The 22,996-nt window shown below is 37.4% G+C and overlaps 1 protein-coding gene across 1 annotated transcript; it reads left to right on the top strand.

Annotated features, from left to right (window-relative positions):
- Window positions 1–876: 876 nt before the first annotated feature.
- LOC148046497 (vomeronasal type-2 receptor 26-like) lies at window positions 877–21,869 on the top strand. Its single transcript, XM_087714786.1, has 6 exons — window positions 877–941; window positions 2,669–2,960; window positions 4,278–5,138; window positions 8,051–8,278; window positions 18,360–18,486; window positions 20,820–21,869. Exons 1-6 carry the CDS (start codon window positions 877–879, stop codon window positions 21,713–21,715), a joined length of 2,469 nt encoding a protein of 822 aa, XP_087570912.1. The 3' UTR covers window positions 21,716–21,869.
- The last annotated feature ends 1,127 nt before the right edge of the window (window positions 21,870–22,996 follow it).

The raw sequence follows: 22,996 nt of genomic DNA, 5'->3' as shown, positions 1-22,996 counted from the left end.
TGGCCCTACGAGCAAACCAGAAGTCAGTTCCTGAACTTCCAGTTTGTCCATAGGGCCAGTTTTTAGGGCTCCAGAGGCTTCAGGGAAGCTCATTTTTTTTTTGGGGGGGGCTGTTTTTGCCATACTCTATAAAGCCTTGGACATAGGGAAGGGCAAAAAATGACTTTAAAAAAGGTTGAACTCACCTGGCAAGTGCATGCATGCATTCTGGGCAGCTGACAGGGTAACGCCTCATGTGCCCTGACAAATGACTCTGGGTGCCACCTGTGGCACACATACCATAGGTTCACCATCCGAGAGCTAGAGAGAAAGATCTGTCTGTCTGTCTGTCTGTCTGTCTGTCTGTCTGCCTGCCTGCCTGCCTGCCTGCCTATCTATCGATGGATGGATGGATGGATGGATGGATGGACGGACAGATGGAGTGAAAGACACACAGACAGACAGATAGACAGATAAACGTGTTTCCCTAAAAATAAGACCGTGTCTTATTTTCTTTTGGGCCCCAAAATAAGCACATGTTTCCATGAATGGGATTCCCACCAATTCTGCTTGCTTGTGGGGAGGCAGGAGACTGTACAGCATGCCAGCGCCACTGCTGTGAGGTGGGGGGTGGAGTTGCCCTACATGCCCTGCATTGGCTTACCTGAGGGCTCCTGCAGCCAGGCCACTCATGCCCCAACACCTGCCTCACCTCACAACCTCGGAATCAGACCACCACTTAGCCTTCTGCTCAGTTGTGGCCACAAGTAAGCAGAAGTGGATTGGAGACCACATGGGCTCCTGTTGCAAATGGCTCTGGGTGCTCTGCCATGAGGCAGGTGTCTGGGCCTTTGTGGCCTAGCTGTGGGGGCCCTGAGGTAAGCTAATGCAGGAAACATGGTGCAGCTCCACCACCATCCTCCCTTGCTTCATGGCTATGTGGAACCAGAGGAAAAGAATGTGTGGGTTGGCAGCCGTATAAAGTCATAAGTAGGGCTTATTTTATATTAAGCCTAAACATAAAAATGTTCTAAGTCTTATTTTTGGGATAGGTCTTATTTTTAGAGAAAAGGGTTCAATAGATAATAGACCTGTACTTTTAAGTGAGTGTATCAGACTCACTAGAAAGGTTAACTTTGAACTATATTTGGCAGAATTCCAAGTCTTATGGAACATCCCAACATTATTTCCCTCTTTCAAAGTATCCTTCATCTCAATAAATTATGTTAAACTGCAACTTTTCATAGCAGAAACTCTTTCAGCAGAAGATTGAGAATTTGACTGCAACCAATGAATTTCAGTTCTTTTAAAATTGTGTTTTAAATCAATAAAGTTTGGAATCTGTGTACAGATATGTATCTGCCGAAAATGGCATCATCTTTAGAAAAAAAAGTCATAACAATTTTTTCTTTGGTGCATATGGCCCTACTCCCATTTTCTCAAATGATATGTTTCATTTTGACATTTTGCACAGAAGCAAAAGAAAAAAATACTATTGCAAGTAAGCCATTACCTTCTAAGTAATTATCAAATTAAGTGTTCTTTGCTCCCTATCTCAAGGGAACCCTGATAAACATGAAAAAAACCCTATGAATCCATGTTTTAAAAAACTGCATTATATTAAATTAGGCTCAGAAGTAAAGGTTTACAAGTAGAGAGAACAAAAAAGAAAGATGTTTAATCTGTGATACTTCATTTTACATAATATTCCTGAAAGGCTTGTTGATTAGGACTCAGATCAGTATTCGAATAATAACATTCAAGCTATACTTTAATATCTACAATGGCCATATTTTATTCTGAGCTGCTTCTGTTCACAACACTGATTTTATTCTTTTTTCCTAAGTGGATGTGCAGTTCTTCTGCTCACAACTGCAATCTCAGAGGTCCTCTTCCAATTTCTCACAAGTACTATCAGTCTGGAGAATTAATTGTTGCTGCTGTTATATATCAGGTCTTCTTTCTTTCAAATCAGATCATGTTTCAAAGTGTTCCTTCTCATGATATGCTTGATCAATACTTGTAAGTATCCTCGGCCTCATTCTCAAACTCTGAACTATCACCACCTAAAAGTTGTCATTTTATTCTTCCTCTTTATGTTTCTGCTCAAATCAAAATGTTCACCATATAGCTCACTGAAATTGTCCTTAGTCATGTATAAATTCTAGGATTAAAAGACACTTAGCCTCCACTAATACTGCAGTCATAAATGAGGAAATAATGTACTATGACTTCCCATTTATATATTTATTTCTTTTATTTTTGTCCCATCTTTACTATTTATACAAATCATTCAAGGGAGCAAACATATACAACTCGCCTTCCTTCTCTTATCTTCTCAATAACCACAATTCTGTGAGGTGAGTTGGGCTGAAAGAGAATGACAGGCTGAAGTCACATAGAAGGTGGGATTTGAACTCCTATTCTCTTACTTTTAACTGTAAACCAAACTGGCTCAAATTGACTGTCTTCTAGAAGAACATTAAGCAGAAAATAAATAAGCATCCCAATGTTGTCTCAGTACAACGTTAGCTACCCGTTCCCAATATCATTGCTTCCCAATCAATACAACCTCGGGCTATTGAGCAAAAATAACCACAACGTTTTGGATGGGCATGAATGTATATAACAATTAAAATGTGATTCTGAAGCAGAAATGTATTGACATAGTTTATAACTCTCACTGAAGTTACCTCACTCATAATTACCAACACACGTTGGCTCTGGCATTTGCTGTTAATGAGATCAATGAACAGTCAGAAATATTACCCAATGTGACTCTGGGGTTCCACATTGGTACTGACAATCATGAGGATATTACGACTTATCTTTTAGCCATGGAATTTCTATCTACAAAAGATAAATTTATCCCCAACTACAAATGTAATGCCCAGAACAACACGGTAGCTGTCATTGGAGGACCTCGTGCTAGGACCTGCCTCAACATGGCAAACAGTCTCTCCAACTTCAAATTTCCCCAGGTGAGACATAAATATAGTAAAAAATGCAAAGTTCACTTGCTCTTTGATGATTTTTGTATCACATGTTTGAGACATGTAGATGACAAATATATAAAAAGGAAATCACTAGAATTTCTGTCAGGCTCAATGAGGAACATGTTATTAGACAACATATATAAGTATAACCATGGTTTTGAATACATGAAATGGATCCAAATAAAAAGGGACATTAGAACAGGGATGGTAGGCAAGTTGGTGTGCTTATGCACTCCCCTTACAGACCTCTTAGGAATGGGGTGAGTGGACAGTCTAAGGTTAAAGTTATGGGGGTTTGGGGAAGAGATGACAGTCAGGTAGTGCATTCCAGGCATTGACCACTGTGTTGCTGAAGTCACATTTTCTGTAATCGACATTGGAGCAGTTTACCTTAAGATTGCCACTATACTTGAAATTTTGGGTTTAGACAACTTAGAATTATGTTGCCTTCAGTCTGACCTAAACGTAGTATGTAAAATTACCTGCTACAATGTTCTACCTGTCAATGACTTCAACCACAACAATACCTAATGCCACTAAGGAGTGGAGGACTCTTCTCACGAAATATCTCTGGTCTCACTCGATTGCATTAATGTCCGACATACGTTGCGGGTTCCAAAAAGATAAGCTGTGTTTGAGAATTGGTCTGGCAAATGTTTTGTATGCTCTGGTACAATATTACCAAAGAAGAAGTTTTGCAACACTGGTTTAACAACTTTTAATGCTTTTTTTAAGCAATGTTGTTACAGAGGGCTCTGGTTCTTAGATCATTAGATATGAGTACTCCAAAATCCTTGACAGAGTGAGGGTTGTCTGAAACGTCATGTCCACCTAGTTTATATTTTGAGTTCTGATTTTTTTTGCCAATGTAGAATATTTGTTGGTTGAAATTGGAAATTACTAATTGCTTGATCAATTCTTTGATCAATTGACAACTTCAAAATATCAAGTTTCAAAAATGTAATTTTATGCATTGCATCAAATAAAAATGTGTGTAATTCATATTATTCTTTAGAAAAATTCCTTTGTTTTCTTTGAGCCAAGGTGGCGCAGTGGTTAAATGCAGCACTGCAGGCTACTGCTAGATCAGCAGTTCAGCGGTTCAAATCTCACCGGCTCAGGGTTGACTCAGCCTTCCATCCTTCCGAGGTGGGTAAAATGAGGACCCAGATTGTTGGGGGCAATATGCTGACTCTCTGTAAACCGCTTAGAGAGGCCTGAAAGGCCTATGAAGCGGTATATAAGTCTACTGCTATTGCTATTGCTATTGCTATATTCTATGATTTTCTTATTCCCATTTAGATCACATATGGATCAGCTCCTTTCATGAATGATGAAATAGCAGCAAGGTTTGTCAAATGGATGTTCCCCGTTGAGGTGCACCAGTATAATGGAATACTACACTTACTGTTGCATTTTGGATGGACCTGGGTTGGGAAAGTGTGCTTTGTTGAGGAAGATAAAGAGAGGTTCATTCAGAATAGCCTTTCCATGTTTACAGAGAGAGGGATCTGCTTTGACTTTATAGACAGTATTCCCCATATAATGTATGGTAATTTAGCGGCTGACATGGTGGAGGAGGCAGATAAATTATACAAAGTCATCATGAGGAGTACAGTCATTGCAGTGATCTTGAATGCTGAAATTACAGGCCTGGTGGCTTTGAGACTTATGATCTATGTTTTAGATTCTGATGATATACCAAAACAAAGAAAAGCCAAAATTTGGATCATGACAGCCCAGATGGAATTCACTTCCATTCTGATGCAAAGAGAATTGCCCATTGTTTTTCTCCATGGTGCTCTTTCCTTTGCAATCCACTCAAGGGAACTGACAGGGTTTCGAGAATTTATGCAGAAGAGAAACCCAACGTTAGAAAAAGGAGATGGCTTTATTAGAGACTTTTGGAAAGATGCATTTGAATGCTCATTCTCCAGTGGTATTAAAGATGGGGACACTGACAAGATCTGCACAGGAGAAGAGAAACTGGAGACACTTTCTCAATCTATATTTGAATTGAGCATGACTGGCCACAGTTACAGCATCTACAATGCAGTCTATGCTGTGGCACATGCTCTAAGGCAATTGCATTCCTCCCGGTTCAAATATGGGCAAAGAATTGATGAGAGGAGATGGAAGCTCTTCCTTCAGTCACCATGGCAGGTAATATTGGCCAATGAAACATTCTGAAAGATAATCAGTTGATATGCTTAGGGCAACAATTAAAAATTGGGGAGAGGTTGCCTCTTTAAAGTTGGTTGAAAGGTAGTCCATCATCAGAAGTTACTTCTTGCTTCTGTGGTTAATATCAAAGATAATATGAAGACAGTTTTGACCGCTATCTGAAAATATCCAAACATTAATATAGTTTTAAAAAACATATTAATTATTTTTCTAAAGATTTTCAACATTCAAGTCAATTGTCCAATAACGGAGAGAATGGCATTCCTTCAAAATTGATTGTCTTTCTGTCAGTCTGTCTGTCTCCCTATTTTTCTCTCTGTCTCACTATCTCTGCACCTCTCTAACCCTCTATCTCTATCTCTATCTCTATCTCTATCCTATCTATCTATCCTATCTATCTATCTATCTATCTATCTATCTATCTATCTATCTATCTATCTATCTATCTATCTATCTATCATCTATCTATCTATCTATCTATCTATCTATCTATCTATCTATCTATCTATCTATCTATCTATCTATCTACCTACCTACCTACCTACCTACCTACCTACCTACCTACCTACCTACCTATTTGTAATCTCTAATTATCAGGCTGCCTTCCATTAAGGACCAGAAAGACAAGCCAGAAAGAGGGCTGAGAAAATGCCCAGTTTATCCTTACATAAACTGTTTTAACTTGTCCCCTCAGGACATCTGTACAGGGCATTTGATGCCAAAAGAACCAGACATGGAAACAGGTTTTTTTCTCCATACTATCACTCTAAGAAGCATATAATTCCCACAGTACTGTCTTATGCCTAACGATACCTAACTATGTAGTAGGACTGTATTTCTATTATCCTTCTCATCTTTCTATTACCTACTCCCTTTATGCTTTCCTATTTCCTACTCCTATTTTTTTATATGATATCATGTGACTAACTTTTTTTTTGTTTCTATCATATGAATCATGATTGTATCTTATGATTTAGAAAGTTGTTGCTTAATGTCTATGGAGATTTTCAGTCATCCAGGACATGGTTCATCCTAAAGGTGGTGATTTTTCAAAAGGCAGCTTTGTTTTTTCTTGAAGACATTTAGTTTCCCATCATATCCCTCCAGCAGATCCAAGAAGGCTTTACACAAATTTGCATTACTGTTGAGGACACAGATAAACCTCCAAATGACCTCAACAATTCTTAGAATGACTGCTAATGACCAAAAGACAAGAAGAAATATAAATTCTTCCATTGTCCACTATTCAGTCAAACTGAAGAAGCTTCTTGGATGAGTAGAGAAAGGTCTTCAAGGAAAAACAAAGTCCAGATGCCTTTGGAAAAAGCAACTTTGGGACACTTTATTGTACACTATGTCTGTACACTGACAGCATATTCACAGAGACAAATTTCTTATGTGCCCAATCACAGTTGGTCAATAAAGAAAATTCTATAATGGGAACTTGGGAAAAGGTACTTCATTCCAAATATATGAAATGGTTTGTGTGGATGTATGTATAATGCATGATATTTGACAGGTTGACATGTAAAACTTTCTCACTGTCATAATTTCAGAGGGAACAAATTTTCTAGACAGTTGTAGATGAACTCATGCAAAGTTATATCTAGAAAAGTAAATCAAATCTCTAGATTCCTTTTAGGACTATCCTGATGTTTATTGCAATCTCTTAGCTATCATGATCTCCCTGTTGTCCATGGACGTTTTATTACTTTTCCCACTTCCATTCCATCATCATAAAATTCTCACCATAAGTCAAAAGGAAAAGAGAGTAAAAACAAATTTTTGGGAAACGACAAAATTATTAATTCAATTGATAGCAAATTTGTCAATGAACCATATGAAACAAATGTTCTTTTTCATTATCCACTAGCCAATATTCTGGCATTGCCCAGGTATTTATTTATAGTGGAGAAATGTTTTGACCAAATGTAATTTCCAATGTTGGATTTTCCCTCTTACCCAAGGGGTCCCTTTTGTGGAGTACTATGAAGCCGTTACCATGGTAATTCCACTGCGCTGCACAGTAGAAATCATTTTACGGCAGTACAGTAGAAACCATTTTAAGGCATAACAGGCAGTATCTTAACAGAAGACACAAACACCGAGGGTTGTCTTACCCTCACAATATTTTTCTTCCAGAGGGTTCTTAAGGCATTCCAGAGTTATGCCAGAAAACAAACAAACACAAACACACACACACACACACAAACATTTCTTTTTGTAGATTTTCACAGGTGTAGGTATGCTGGCCTTATTGTATGCGGGTCTTTTCCCGTGTAAGATTGAGACAATGTGTGTTTGTGTGTGTGTGTGTGTGTGTGTGTGTGTGTGTGTGTGTGTGTGTGTTAAATGGCCTTGAAATTTTAATCTTTTCTACATTTTATGAAACCAAAGTGAATTTCTAATTCTGAGAGCCTTCCATTTATCAATAGTGTCTGTTTCTCAATTTTGTTATAGAGTTTTCATCTGCAAATGTTTCAGTTGTAAAGAAAGTTAGGCAATAATGTAGAACATTCATGTGGTAAAGAATATATTTCTCTATCCATTTTAAATGGACTAGAGCAGTGGTGGAAACTAGATTTTTACAGCATTTTTTTACTACTGGTTCGCAGAACAAAGACAATCACATCTACCAGTTCGGCCAAACTGGGCCGAACCGGGAGAATTTCATCCCTGGAGTAGAGTGATGAAAACGCAAATTTCTATTGACTTTAAGTCAATTTGAAAGGAATAAAAACTGAGATTTGCTAATCCCTTCAAAGAATTCTATTAACTTTCCCTCCCTCCCTCAATTCATCCTTCCTTCCTTCCTTCCTTCCTTCCTTCCTTCCTTCCTTCCTTCCTTCCTTCCTTCCTTCCTTTCTTTGTTATTTCTTATTTCTTTCCAGCTCCACCGTTTTTTGCAGCAGATCTCCTTTAATAACACTGCTGGGGAACATATTTCTTTTGGCTCCAATGGGGAATTGATAACTGGATTTGATATATCCAATTGGCTGGCATTCCCAAATAAGTCATTTCTAAGAGCTAAAGTTGGAAAAATTGAACCTATGGCTCACCCAGACAATCTTCTCACCATTTCCACCAAGGACATTGTTTGGCCCCACATGTTTAATCAGGTGTGACATATTTTTTGCACTATTATGAAATCATTTATCTACTAGATACACATGTTCATGTTTGTTGAATTAGGTGAATTTTAACCAGGTTTGCTTAATTTTCATTTTTTATTAAATCTTTCAGCTACTAACCAGTGTATGTTCTTTTTTTTTCTTTTTTTACATTTTTTATTTTTATTAAACAAACACACACACACAAAAATAATCATCTTACATTATATCTTGTAGAAAGTGTGTCAATTGGTTACAATTAGCTTTTGTGCTTCTCTTCCACGGTCATTGCTTACATTCATATCAAATGTCACAGTTCTTAATGAGTCTTACTTTCAACAACTTTCTCTTTCAACTTAGTTCTCATTTAACTGAAATATTTTTAGTGTCCTTTTGCCTAGGATAATCCATAGTTGAAAAACACAACCACCTAATGGCATTTCATTAATTCATTAATTCATTATTACAAAATCATCCAATAGCGTTAAACCTTTATAACATATTCTAAACAAAAATTAGTTGACAAAATGTCTAAGCCCTCCCCATATCACTGTTTACAATTTGTGTCCACACTCCTTTTGTTATGGTAGTACATATATGTATCATTAACTGTATACCTATTCCTTATCATTCCATTGTTAGTTGTTATAATTAATATTGGTTAACAAAAAATCCTTTACTGTTATATCTATTTTCTTATCATCAAACAAACATATATGTATATCTTATTGCCCTTATTAACTATTTATTTAACATAACCATCTATAAGTTACTAAATTACTACTTAGTAATTATAAAACTTTTGGTTATTTACTTTCATATATCCAATAACATTACACCTTTATAACATATTCATAATAAGTATTAATTAATTAAATTTCTAAACCTTTTTCCCCAAATCATTGTTTGCAATTTATATCCAAATTCCTTATATTAAGCCAGTGCATATATATGTCATTAACTATAACTCTTATCATTTCATTATTATTATTATACAATTGTATCACAGCGGCCAGTTGTTTCACCGGATTTGGCATTGGTTACTAGTCGGGCCCCACCCAGGGGCCTAAGACGTTGTAACGTATTTTCGTAATATGCGTGCAGATCCAAGCAGTGCGGCTTTTTGCATTTGACTGATGGTGATTTTGTCAATTTTTAACTGTTTTAAATGTAATTCCAGTGCTTTTGGAATAGCACCCACTGTGCCAATTACCACTGGAATTACCACTGCTGGTTTGTGCCATAGTCATTGAATTTCAATTTTTAAGTCCTGGTATTTTGCGATTTTTTCTTTTTTCTTTTCTTTTCTTTTCTTTTTTTTTCAAAATTTTTATTAGTAAAAGAAAAATACAACAACCAATAACTGGTAAAAGACAATACAACATCCACTATTTTGCTTTACATTTGACTGCGTTTCAAGACATTCCCATAATATCAAAATCATTATAGACATCAAAGGTTAGGTATCTTCTTCCCTCCCTCCCTCTTTCCTTCCCTTGTTTCTTCTTTCCCACTTCCCTTCCTTCCCTCCCTCCTTCTCTCCTTCCCTCCTTCCTTCCCTCCTTTCTTTTCCTTTCCTCCTTTCCTTCCCCTTCCCTTTCCTCTCTTCATCCCCCCTCCTTCTCTCATACCTTCCCTCCCTCCTTTCCTCCTTCCCTCCTTCCTTTCTCTTCTCTTAAGTTCCCTCCTTTCTTCCCTCCTTCCCTCCTTCCCTCCTTCCTATCTACTCTCCTTCTCTCCTTCCTTCCCTCCCTCTTTCCCTCCTTGCTTCTCTACCTTCTTCCCTCCCTCCTTCCTATCCCACTTTCTTCTCGTTCTTCTCTCCTTCCTTCTTTCCACCTCTCCCTTCCCTTCTCTCCTTTCTCTTTCTCCTTTTTAACCTTCCCCCCTTCTTCTGCCTTTCCCTTTTTCCTGTTCCTCTCCTTTCTCCTCTCCATCCTGTCTTTCCTACTGCCCCTCCCTCCCTCCAATCTAACCTTTGTTGCATTTACATATTTTCCTCTACTGAGGGCGACCCGGTTTTCTTTCCTTTCCTTATTTAAAAAAGGCAAGCTTTACAAGATGCAAGATGAAGAATTATTTTCATCTCCCATTGCTCATCTCGCCTTACCTAGAATGAAATTTGGTTGCTAATTCCATGCAGGTAGTTGTAATGGATTACCTATCAGCTTTTCAAGTTTTCCCAACATTGTGGTCTAGCAGAGTTGGTCAATGGAGAATCCTCATCTCTAATACTTTTCTCCTCTCACTTATCTCTCAGTTTTTGTATGTTGTTCATTAGGGTTGTTGCTTGAATCATGTTAAGTTAGTCAGCTATCTCCTTTTATGTCTAAATCTTCACTGTCTCATCAAGCCATTTGTACAATTTCTCCCCGACTTTATAAAAGTCTGTATCTTCTTTATCGTTAATCCGCATCGTCAATTTGTTCATTTCTGCTAATTCTAAGATGTTATTCATCACCATAGTGCTGGTGGCATTTTCACTCTTCCAGCACTGTGCATAAGCAATCCTTGCCGCTGTCAAAATATGGACGAGAAGGTATTGATTGGTTTTACATATTTTTTGATCTGTTATCCCTAATAGGAAGGTTTCCAGGTTTAGACATAATTTCATTGACAAGATTCCGTTCAGCCATCTTAGTATTTGCTTCCAATACGTTTTGGCAACCGGACACGTCCACCACATGTGGTAGTACGTGCCCAGCATTGTTTTACATTTCCAGCATTTGACCGATACTTTTGGGGAGATTTTTGCCAGTCTTGTCGGGGGAAGATGCCAGTGGTAGAACATTTTGTATATATTTTCTTTATAGGCCGTCGATTTTGTCAATTTCAAGTTTTTGCAATTTTTTCATGTTCCTTCTCAGCGATCCTGCTATCACCTGGTATTGCGATGTCTATGATTGTGACCTTATTTTTCTCAACCAATGTGATGTCTGGTGTATTATGCGCCAGTATTTTGTCTGTTTGTATATGGAAATCCCACAAGATCTTGACCATCTGATTTTTGGTGACTTTTTCAGGCTGATGTTCCCACCAGTTTGTTGCTGTTTTAATATTATAATTTTTGCACAAATTCCAATGGATCATTTGTGCTACTGAATTGTGCCGCAATTTATAATCAGTCTGAGCGATTTTTTTACAGCAGCTGAGTATGTGATCAACAGTTTCGTCAGCTTCTTTGCAAAGTCTGCATTTGGCATCATCAGAGGATTTTTCGATTTTGGCCTTAATGGCATTTGTGCGGATAGCTTGTTCTTGCGCAGCCAGGATTAGTGACTCTGTTTCTTTCTTTAATGTACCTGTTGTTAACCATAACCAAGTTTGTTCCCTGTCCACTTTATCTTTTATTTTTTCCAGAAATTGGCCATGCAGTGCTTTGTTCTGCCAACTCTCCATTCTTGATTTTATCACAATTTTTCTGTATTCTTGTTTCGTCTGTTGGGCCTTCAGTAGATTTTTGTTCTTTACTTCGATTAATAGATGTTCTTGACTTTCTTTTAAATAATCAGCCAGTGCATGTTTTTCTTCTTCAACTGTTTGCTTCACTTATAATAATCCTCTGCCATCTGATTTTCAGGACAGGTAGAGTCTATCAGTATCACCATGTGGATGTAAACTGTAGTGCATTGTCATTAGTTTCCTGGTTTTTCGGTCCAAAATGTCCAAATCAGCTTGTGTCCAGTTAACTATACCAGCTGTGTATCTTATAACTGGTATTGCCCAGGTATTTATGGCCTTGATTGTATTTCCACCATTCAATTTAGATTTCAATTTTTTCCTAACTCTGTTGGTGTACTCTCGCCTGACAATAGTTTTTACTTCTCCATGCTTGATGTTATCCAACTGCCAAATGCCTAAGTATTTGTAGGCTTCATTTTCATTGCATTAAATTAGTTGGCCATTGGGCATTTCAATTCCCTCACATACAGTGATTTTGCCTCTTTTTATGGATACAGTGGCACATTTTTCCATGCCAAACTGCATTGAAATATCAGTGCTGAATACTCGGACTGTGTTTGTCAATGATTGGATTTCTATTTCTCACTTTCCATAGAGTTTCAAATCATCCATATAGAGTAAATGCGAATTTTTTTCAGCTTCTTTAGCTGTTTGGTAGCCTAATTTCATTTTTTTTAAGATTACTGATAGTGGGATCATTGCGATGATGAAGAGAAGAGGTGAAAGTGAATTACCCTGGAAAATTCCTCGCTTGATATTAACCATTCTGTAGATCTCATTCCCTACTGCCAACTCAGTTCTCCATTGTTTCATCGCCTTTTCAGTAAAGGATGTAATATTTTTGCTAATGCCAGTTGTTTCTAAGCATTTTATGATACAACTATGTGGCAGTGAGTCAAATGCCTTTTTGTAATCAATCCAGACCATATTCAAGTTCGTTTTTCTGTTCTTACAATTTTCTAATATCATTTTATCAATTAGAAGCTGATCTTTTGTGCCCCTGCTCCTTCTTTTGTTGCCTTTTTGCTCTACTGGCAAGATGTTGTTTGTTTCCAAATAATCCATCATATTATCTGCAATAATGCCTGTGAGTAATTTGAAGGTTGTTGGCAAGCATGTTATTGGTCTGTAGTTTTCAGGTGTTGTTCCTTTAGTTGCATCTTTCTGAATCAAGTATGTTTTTCCAATTGTCAACCATTCATCAATTTGGCCCTTTTGTAAAATTTCATTCAGTTGCCTGGCCAATATTGCATGTAAACTGGTCAGATTTTGAGCCAGAAACCATGTAATTGGTCCTTTCCAGATGATGTCCAATTCTTTACCTTTTTTACTCGATTTTTGACCATCTCAGTTGTTATTTCTAATACTTGCATTTGTTTGTTGCCAATGCTTTTCTCAAAGTCATGTATCCACTTTGCTTCCTTGTTGTAGTCCATTGCATTTTCTCACAATTCTTTCCAGAATTAAACTGTGGCCTGTTTTTCTGGTTTTTCACTTTTGGTGTCACCATTCACATTAAGACTTTGATAAAAACACCATTGATCTGATAGAAATTGCTGATTTTGTTTATATTGGATGATTTGTGCCTCATATCTTTCAATTTTTCTAGCTGTTGCTGTTATCTGCTGTTTTACAATCTCTACAGCTTCATTGATGTTTCTTGTATCCAATCTATATCTTCTGATTAGCCGATCTATTATTTTGTTGTTTTTAAGCCGTTGCTCATGCATGTTCTTTAAGTTACTAGCATCTGCCCTTAATTTTTTGATTTTTTGTTCTAAATGGATTTTCCACTTTGGCTTTGATGCTTTTTCTGTTGTGTGACTAGGTACTTTAATTTTAATGCCTAGTTCATTAGTGACTATTACAGCTGCGCGGTACATTAACTGGTTTGTTTCCAAAATGGATCCCGGTTCAATTGTTGAAAACACTGCATTAACCATTTTCATGATAGGGGCCAAAATTTTCTTAGGCACAGTTTTTAGTGATGGTGCTATTGTTATTGTTGTTGTTGTTATTGTTATTGTTATTGTTATTGTTATTGTTATCGTTATCGTTATCGTTATCGTTATCGTTATCGTTATCGTTATCGTTATCGTTATCGTTATCGTTATCGTTATCATTATCGTTATCGTTATCTTTATCGTTATCGTTGTCGTTATTGTTATCGTTATCGTCATCATTAATGTTTGTAATGAAATCATTTATTACTCATATCCAACTTCCCCAACTCCAGCCAACATAGAAATGTACCTTATTACCATTATCAACTATTTATGTAAGCAAGCAATCTAAAGAATTACTAAATTCCTACTTTTTAGTCATCAAACTTAGCTATTATTATTATTATTATTATTATTATTATTATTATTATTATTATTATTATTATTATTATTATTATTATTATTATTATTATTATTCAATTGTATCACAGTAGCCAGTTGTTTCGCCGGATTTGGCATTGGTTACTAGTCGGGCCCCACCCAGGGGCCTAGGATGTTGTAACGTATTTTCGTAATATACATGCAGATCCAAGCAGTGCGGCTTTTTGCATTTGACTGATGGTGATTTTGTCAATTTTTAACTATTTTAAATGTAATTCCAGTGCTTTTGGAGTAGCACCCAATGTGCCAATTACCCCTGGAATTACCACTGCTGGTTTGTGCCATAGTCGTTGAATTTCGATTTTTATTTTGCGATTTCTTCATGTTCCTTCTCGGCGACCCTGCTATCACCTGGTATTGCGATGTGTATGATTGTGACCTTATTTTTCCCAACCAGTTTGATGTCTGGTGTATTATGCACCAGTATTTTGTCTGTTTGTATGCGAAAATCCCACAAGATCTTGACCATCTGATTTTCAGTGACTTTTTTAAGCTGATGTTCCCACCAGTTTGTTGCTGTTTTAATATTATAATTTTTGCACAAATTCCAATGGATCATTTGTGCTACTGAATTGTGCCACAATTTATAATCAGTCTGTGCTATTTTTTTTTATCAGCAGCTGAGTATGTGATCATCAGAGGATTTTTCGATTTTGGCCTTAATGGCATTTGTGCGGATAGCTTATTCTTGCGCAGCCAGGATTAGTGACTCTGTTTCTTTCTTTAATGTACCTGTTGTTAACTATAACCAAATTTGTTCACTGTCCACTTTATCTTTTATTTTTTCCAGAAATTGGCCATGCAGTGCCTTGTTCTGCCAACTCTCCATTCTTGATTTTATCACATCTTTTCTGTATTCTTGTTTCGTCTGTTGGGCCTTCAGTAGATTTTTATTCTTTACTTCGATTAATAGATGTTCTTGACTTTCTTTTAAATAATCAGCCAGTGCATGTTTTTCTTCTTCAACTGTTTGCTTCAGTTGTAATAATCCTCTGCCACCTGATTTTCGGGGCAGATACAGTCTATCAGTATCACCACGTGGATGTAAACTGTAGTGCATTGTCATTAGTTTCCTGGTTTTTCAGTCCAAAATGTCCAAATAATGTTGTTGTTGTTGTTGTTGTTGTTGTTATTAATAATAATAATAATAATAATAATAATAATAATAATAATAATAATAATAATAATAATAATAATAATAATAATCAATTTTTATATATCAACCTGTGTCCTTCCAGAAGGCATGTAGTCTTTCTTTTGCCATTTGTGGAGTTAATTTTCTATTTATTTCTTTGGTAATTTTTTTAAGGACATCTCTCTACACCTTATTGTCTGTTGGATGTCTCAGGTAATCTCGGCACCTTTTTGCTACTTTAATTGATTTATCTTTAATTGTCAATCCTGATTTTGATAAGATTTTTCTCTTTAAAACCATCAGTTTTTCTATTTTTTCTTCTTTTGTTGCTTGAAATTTGTGTAGAGCTCTGGACCATCAAATTCCCCCCCTCCAAACTCCAATTTTTTAGCTTTCAACCACTTTCAGTTCAGAAATCAAATCATTTGTTTTCTTATCTTTGTGTTCCTTTTTCTCTTCAGTTTTTGGAACTCCATCTCCCTCATTTTTTTCTGGTATAAACTCTATCTTCTTGTCAATTCTCCAAGTTACCAATAACTCTTGAATTGCATCCAAAATCTTTTGCAAAGTTAAAGTTTCCTGTTCTGTAAATTGCTTCATGTTCAAAATTGGAAATTACTGCCACTGTAGCTTTAATCTTTATAAGAGAGAGGTTCCATTTTTTTTCCTTCTCCCAGTACTGATAAAGCTCTCAAGAGACAGCTGTGGTAAACAATTTATGGCTTTGACTCTTATCACTTTTAGTTACAGAGCTTTGAAGCATGAAGAGACTAAGAACAAAGGAGAAATAGGAACAAATGCGAAGTTTCAAAAAAAGCTCTACCCTGCAGCTTCTGAGCAGCAACATTAGTATTTTTTTCACTTTCTTGTGTTGACTCAGATTTAGGAGGGACAAAGTTCTTAAATAGAATTTAATAGCAAATAATGGATGATTTTTGTTAAAATAGAGATTTTCATCCTTAAGTTGAAAAATAAGGCAGGAAGGAGCCGAAGAAGAAAAAATGGTCTGTTCAATTTAAGCAGAGGGGAGGGAAAGAGAAGAAATTGCAAGGAGCATTTCAATAGTTACAAGAAGAAAAGCATACTAACCAAAACAAAACAATGAAGATCAATTCCGCCGATGACTTCTTCTGCTTAAGGATTTAGTTTAGCATAAAAAAGAGATTCTTTAGGGCAGTTTTTTTTCCAAAAAAGAAAAAATTCCCCAGATGATCACACTTTCTCTTTCTGTTCCCTTCCTTTCCTTAGCCATCCTCACTTCATCAGCCTAAACTGTCTTTTGTCACTAGCTTGAAGTCCTTCTCTTGTATCAATCAGAGACTTGCATTGTTCCTGATATCAGCAAGACGTGGTCTTCTTGTTCACCATCTCTTCCGGACAGTTTAGGTTCGATTCGACCGATTGGACCGCCCCGTGGCAAAAGTACCAGCTGCAGTCTCAGAGTATCAAGACTGAACATCGGTACCATGAGGACATTGACTCCTCCTCCGTACTTTTTTTTTTCTTTATGTGCAATGTGAACATAAATATGGAAGTGTGCATAATAATAATATATTTGGGGGGGAGTCATAATATAGCAAAAATGTTATATTAATACATACAGTAATTGCTTATTATACTGTATAAATCAGAGCACAGTTCTTATCTTCAATACTTCCAAATTAACTTTAATGTACCTTGCTCCATACCAGGCTTATACAAATAGGACAAGCTTAATGAAAATGAGATCTGATTACTGTATAAAGTTGGAACCTAGTCATCATTTTCATTTACTCTATATAAACCTCAGCATATTGTACCAAGTACAGAAAGAGCTCAAAGAAAACTAGGAATGCACACAAAATTGGAATCTTAAAGAATCTGTACTCCAAAATTTCCAGAATTAAAAGCTCTCCATAACATATTCTGGTACTGATTTCCTCAGAACAAATCTTAAGACTACTATATTAGGGACAATTTATTTATTTATTTATTTATTTATTTATTTATTTATTAATAAAATCTATAGGCTCCCCAATCCCGAAGGACTCTGGGCGGCTTACAAAAAGAAAGGAAAAAAAGAAATAATAAAAAATAAAAAAGGCAGATTTAAAATCACAACACATGCATTCATTCTGATTGGGGCTGGACCTCAACAATGAGAGTGGGTAAGGTCCGGATCTCTGGGGGTAGCTCATTCCAAAGGGTCGGAGCAGCTACAGAGAAGGCTCTCCTCCAGGGAGCCACCAGCCAACCTTGTCTGGCTGATGGCATCTGAAGGAGGCCCAAGCTGTGGGATCTCACTGGCCATTGTGAGATATGTGGCAGTAGGCGGTCTCGCAGATACGCTGGCCCTAAGCCATGTAGGGCTTTTAAGGTAATAACCAACATATTGAATTGCGTCCGGAGACAAATTGGTAGCCAGTGCAGCTCCCGGAAGACAGGTGTAACGTGGGTGTATCTCAGTACACCCAATATCGCTCGAACGGCTGCATTCTGGACTAACTGCAATCTCCAAACATTTTTCAAGGGTAACCCCATGTAGAGCGCGTTGCAGTAATCCAGCCTTGAGGTGACAAGGGCATGAGTAACCATTTGAAGTGTCACAAATAGGGCCGCAATTGATGCACCAGGCGAACCTGGGCAAAGGTCCCCCTGGTCACAGCCGACAAATGGTGTTGGAGTGTCAGCTGTGAATCCAGGAGGACACAAAATTGCGGGCCCAATCATACAATTAATCTAATAGGTATGAGCTATGAGCAGTGGTGGGATTCAAAATGTTTTAATACTGGTTCTCTGGGTGCGGCTTACCAAAATCCCTATTCCCTCCCCACCTCACTAACCTGGTTTCCAGCTGCATTCTCCTGTTCAGGGCAACAAAAGAAGATCAGCTGGGAGGCTGCAAAGAAGGGTGGGGCAACCTATTTGCCGGTTCTCAAAATTTCTGCTATTGGTTCTCTAGAACCTGTCAAAACTGGCTGAATCCCACCTCTGGCTATGAGTAATTAAGAGGCTCAGTGGAAAACATGAAATATTCAATATGAAGTTTTTGGGTATGTCTAACTGATAAAAAGAACAATCTAAAAATAAATTTGTCATGTGGCAGAATTCTGATTTAATTTATCAACAGACATTGCCGCTTTCCATCTGTAATAAGAAATGTCCTCTTGGTCATAGCAAGATAAAAGTGGAAGGGAAATTATCCTGCTGCTATGACTGCAGACGGTGCCCAGAAGGGAAGATAGCTAATCAAATGGGTAAGCAAAGGAACATTTGGAATGTTTGAATAAATATAAATGGGACTGAATTTTTAATGAATGATGCAATGCCTCAAAATGTTGCAGTTCCTGAACATCCTAAGATTGTATAATTTAGTAATGAAAAATTTGGATTAATTAATGCGGTTTCTAGGGTAGAAACGGTGAATGGAAGAAATGCAGAGGTGACTGTGCCAGAATGAAGAGCTAGGCTACTAAACCGTTTTCAAAAAATTCCTCTCCAGACAATAAAGGACTTGAGATCTCCCACATTGCTCCAGACATATAGTCCTGGTGACCAAACCACAATAGTCGTATTCAAAAGTTTTAGAGCTCTGGTACTCAGTGGAATTCCTATCTTGCTCAAACCAGAGTCAGCAGTTTAAAAAGGGCAATATATTTGCAGACTTCTTTTTAATCCCTTTTGGAAATTTATTTTATTTATTTATTTAATTTGTCAAACATGTATGAGATAACAGGTAGAGAGTCACCCAGCTGGCTTCCATGCCTGAGGCAGGACTAGAACTTGGAAATGTTGCCTCCCCCGAGGGACAGAAGGCAGAGAAGCTTTGCTCTCCTTTTTTTCTTTTTCTTATTTTTTACTCTCTATTTTTCTCCTTTTTAAATACTTTCTACTTTTCAAACAATTTTTAACTTTTAACTTTGTTCTCCTTTTTACTCTCTATTTTTATTCTTCTTTTTTTTAAAAAAACATTTGTTCTACTTTTAAATCAATTTTTAACTTCCAACTTTTAAATTTAAAAAGTTTTTAAAGCATTTAGTGAATGAGAGGAAGGTTTTCTCTACTAAGCAACAAAATTAGCTATCCATGGCTGCGACAACACCCAGACAACCTAAGATCAAAGATTTTTTTTCAGATAATGGACACTGCAAACTCTCTACCGCAAAGTGATAAAACAGACCAAGATAGGACTCTTACTTGAAACCACGGGATGGCCTCTCCCAGGGGGGACAAAAGACACATTGCTCACCAAGCAATAACGAAGGTGGAGCTGGATTGCATGGGCAGCAGAGAATTAACGGATGCTGTTGGCTTATTCCGATTAAGATGTCCCTGATATTTCCTTCTGATTTAAGGAAAAGGAATCAAATAATTCAACAAATAGGCCACAACTTGGAAATAGCCCAGGAGAGAAAACTAACATGGAAGAGGGTTGTTGGGAAAGTAGTGACAGAACTTTTGAATTCACCATGTATGGTGCTTATATGCTCAAATAGTACAGTTGAGCAAGAGCTTTTAGTATATTTTGTGGAAATATGCCATAAATTGAAGGATTTTTTCATGACTACTAAGCCAAAGGGCCCGTCTGATTATAGTCACTCAACATGATTTGATAACAACTGAAGGAAAGGAGAAAACAGCTCAGGAAATCACTTAGGAGATACTTAATCAGCCCAAACATGGAATTACAGAAGGAATATATCACCATGAGGCAGAAATATAAGCAGCTATTGAAGAAGAAAAAGGCCTCTTATACTGATAATTTATGGGCTGGCTTAGAACAGGCAGCAAAGCTGCCCTCACCCACACTCTTCTGGTTGGGGGTCTCAAAAATTATTAAAGATAGAAAATCAATAAGTGACCCAATTATTACTGCAGAAAGTTGGGAGAGGCATTTGGCCACTCCAGCAATAGTGGAAAGTTCTGATGACGTGATATATTCGCTGAGCCTGAAACAGAGATATGAAGCCTTACCCCAGTGGGCAGAAGTGTCAATCATGGAGGTGAGGCATTTAATATCTTCCCTGAAGTCAAACAAAGCTCTAGGACAGGATGCTTTCCTGGCATCGTTATTTAAAGAAAACATAACCTGGTGGGAGTATGTCCTGGCTACTTTTATTAATAGAACAGGGCAAATTTCTGCTAGTTTGGGTACATCAATAATTATTCCACTACACAAAAAAGGTTCTAGAGATAACTCAGATAATTTCCAGTTAATTAGTCTAATCAATATTTCAAAAATTTATGCTAAGTATTTGCTTCATAAATTAGAAGATTGGATAAAGAGAGATAACATTCTAGCTGAAGAACAGACAGGCTTCAGGAGCGGAAGAACTACTATGGACAATTGTTTTGTATTGGACCATCTAATAACAAAGTTTAAGTTTTGGGAAAAAAAACCCACTAAATGTGGCATTTATAGATCTGAAGGCTGCCTTCAATACAATTAATAGACAAATTTTATGGGATAAATTAGAGGCCACGGGAATAGAAAAGAAATTGCTATATTTAATTAGATTGTTATACATAACTCAGATGAACCATAGCGTGTCCATAAATGCGTTGCTGCTTTTTCTTTCTTTTTCCCTAGACTTGGATGATTGTTTCTCATGCCCAGAAGATCAATATCCAAACAAAGAACAGGATAGTTGCTTTCCTAAAAGGATAACTTACTTGTCTTATCAAGATCCTTTGGGTGGTTCTTTGGCAATGATTGCAGCCTTCTTTTCTGTCATGTCAATTTTGGTACTGGGGATCTTCATTAAAAACCAGGGCACTCCCATCGTCAAAGCCAACAACAGAAACCTCACCTATATTCTTCTCACTGCTCTCCTGCTCTCCTTCCTTTGCACTCTATTCTTCATTGGACAACCTGACCAAGTGAAATGTCTCATGCGACAAACAGCATTTGGCATCATGTTTTCTATAGCTCTTTCTTGTATACTGGGGAAAACAACCATTGTTGTTCTTGCTTTCCTTGCCACCAAGCCAGGCTCCAAAATGAGGAAATGGGTGGGGAAAGGGCTCGCTATCTCTATTGTCCTATCTTGCTCCCTGATACAATTCTGCATTTGTGTGATATGGCTTGCAATTTCTCCTCCCTTCCCTGATTCTGACATGCATTCCATGGCTGAAGAAATTGTCCTTCAATGTAATGAAGGATCAACTACTATGTTTTATACTGTCCTTGGCTTTATGGGGTTCTTGACTGCTGTCAGCTTTACAGTGGCTTTCCTAGCTAGGAATTTACCTGACAGCTTCAATGAAGCCAAATTTATCACCTTCAGCATGTTGGTCTTTTGCAGTGTCTGGGTTTCATTTGTTCCCACCTATCTCAGCACCAAGGGGAAATACGTGGTGGCCGTGGAGATCTTCTCCATTTTGGCTTCAGCAGCTGGATTACTGGGCTGTATCTTTTCCCCTAAATGCTATATCATTATTTTGAGGCCTGATCTGAATACAAAAGAGCAACTAGCAAAGAAATAAAACTGAATTTTACCTAACAATTTGAATGAAACCCAGTCTTTGACCTCCATCCTTTCACTTTTTGGCAGCGTTTGGGTCTCCTGTATTGCTTCAAATCGGAATACCAAGTTAATGTACATAATGGTAAATACAAAATGTTTTCTGGGTCATCTCAGGAACCTATTCAGCTGTTCTGAATCTTTTCTTTCAAATATTAGTTAACATTATGTAATATGAATAAAACAAAAACCAAGAGGAAAATGTATCATCTATCTGAGGTGTTCTAATGTGAAAATAATGTTATTGGTTTACTGCAGCACATGCGTTTCACAGCTTTATGTAGGAGTAAAGACAATATTTCTGTCTGTACCTTGCAAAATCAGTTGCAGATAGCCAGACGGTTACCCAAATGCTATATTGTTGTATGTACTCTCTAGGTTAGGCCTGGTGTGGACTAATAGGCAGACCCCAATTCTCTTAAAATAACACATTTAATAGGATCCAAGCAAAAGTGGACCCTTCCATAAGGTTGGGAAAGGACCACATACTGGCATTTATAATTTAATAGCTACATAAGAGAGGGAATAAAAACTAATTACAAAGGACACACATATCTGTGAAACAAAGAAATTCCTTCCTGGTGGCCTTCCTGGCTAGAAATTTACCTGACAGCTTCAATGAAGCCACATTTGTCACCTTCAGCATGTTCATCTTTTGCAGCGTTTGGGTGTGATCAGAAGCTAGAGATCTGTTCCTCATCTTTTGTTTAAAATGTTAGATAATTATTTTGAATCAAGGGTGTCAAACTGGTGGCCCATGGGCCAGATATGTCATGCGCAGGCCATGCCAATGCCCGCCTCCATGAGGGAAATAACATTGTGGTACATCATGTGACAATAACCTGATGCTGCAAGTTTGACATACATGATTTAGATGGAAAGGAACTGTATGAATTGTTTTTTTAAAGTTATAATCTTAAAATTAAGGCTTTGTTCTCTCTGAGAGACCAGAAGCTTCATAACAGCCCTACCCCCTGAAAACACCTTCCAAATATACTTCACAACCATTTTTTAAACACTTAGGGGAAAATTCCCACTAATATCCTAAGTAAAGGATAGAACTAGAGGAGTGATGGCGAACCATTTTTGGCTCACGTGCCATAAGCAGGGGGGGGACATGGGGGGGTCGTGCACAGGTTTGCCATACCCATAAGGCAATGCGGGTGTGTATGCGCGCATGACAGCACCACTTTTTTGGCAACCCTTTTTGCCCTCCTCAGGCTCCAGATGCTTCATAGGAGCC

Source organism: Thamnophis sirtalis, unplaced genomic scaffold (assembly GCF_051295495.1).
Source record: "Thamnophis sirtalis isolate CommonGarterSnake01/CBP01778 unplaced genomic scaffold, rThaSir2_p1.2 scaffold_4, whole genome shotgun sequence".
NCBI classification, from domain to species: Eukaryota; Metazoa; Chordata; class Lepidosauria; order Squamata; family Natricidae; genus Thamnophis; species Thamnophis sirtalis.
Note: the sequence above shows the minus strand (reverse complement) of the source record. Positions and strands in the feature narration are given on the sequence as shown.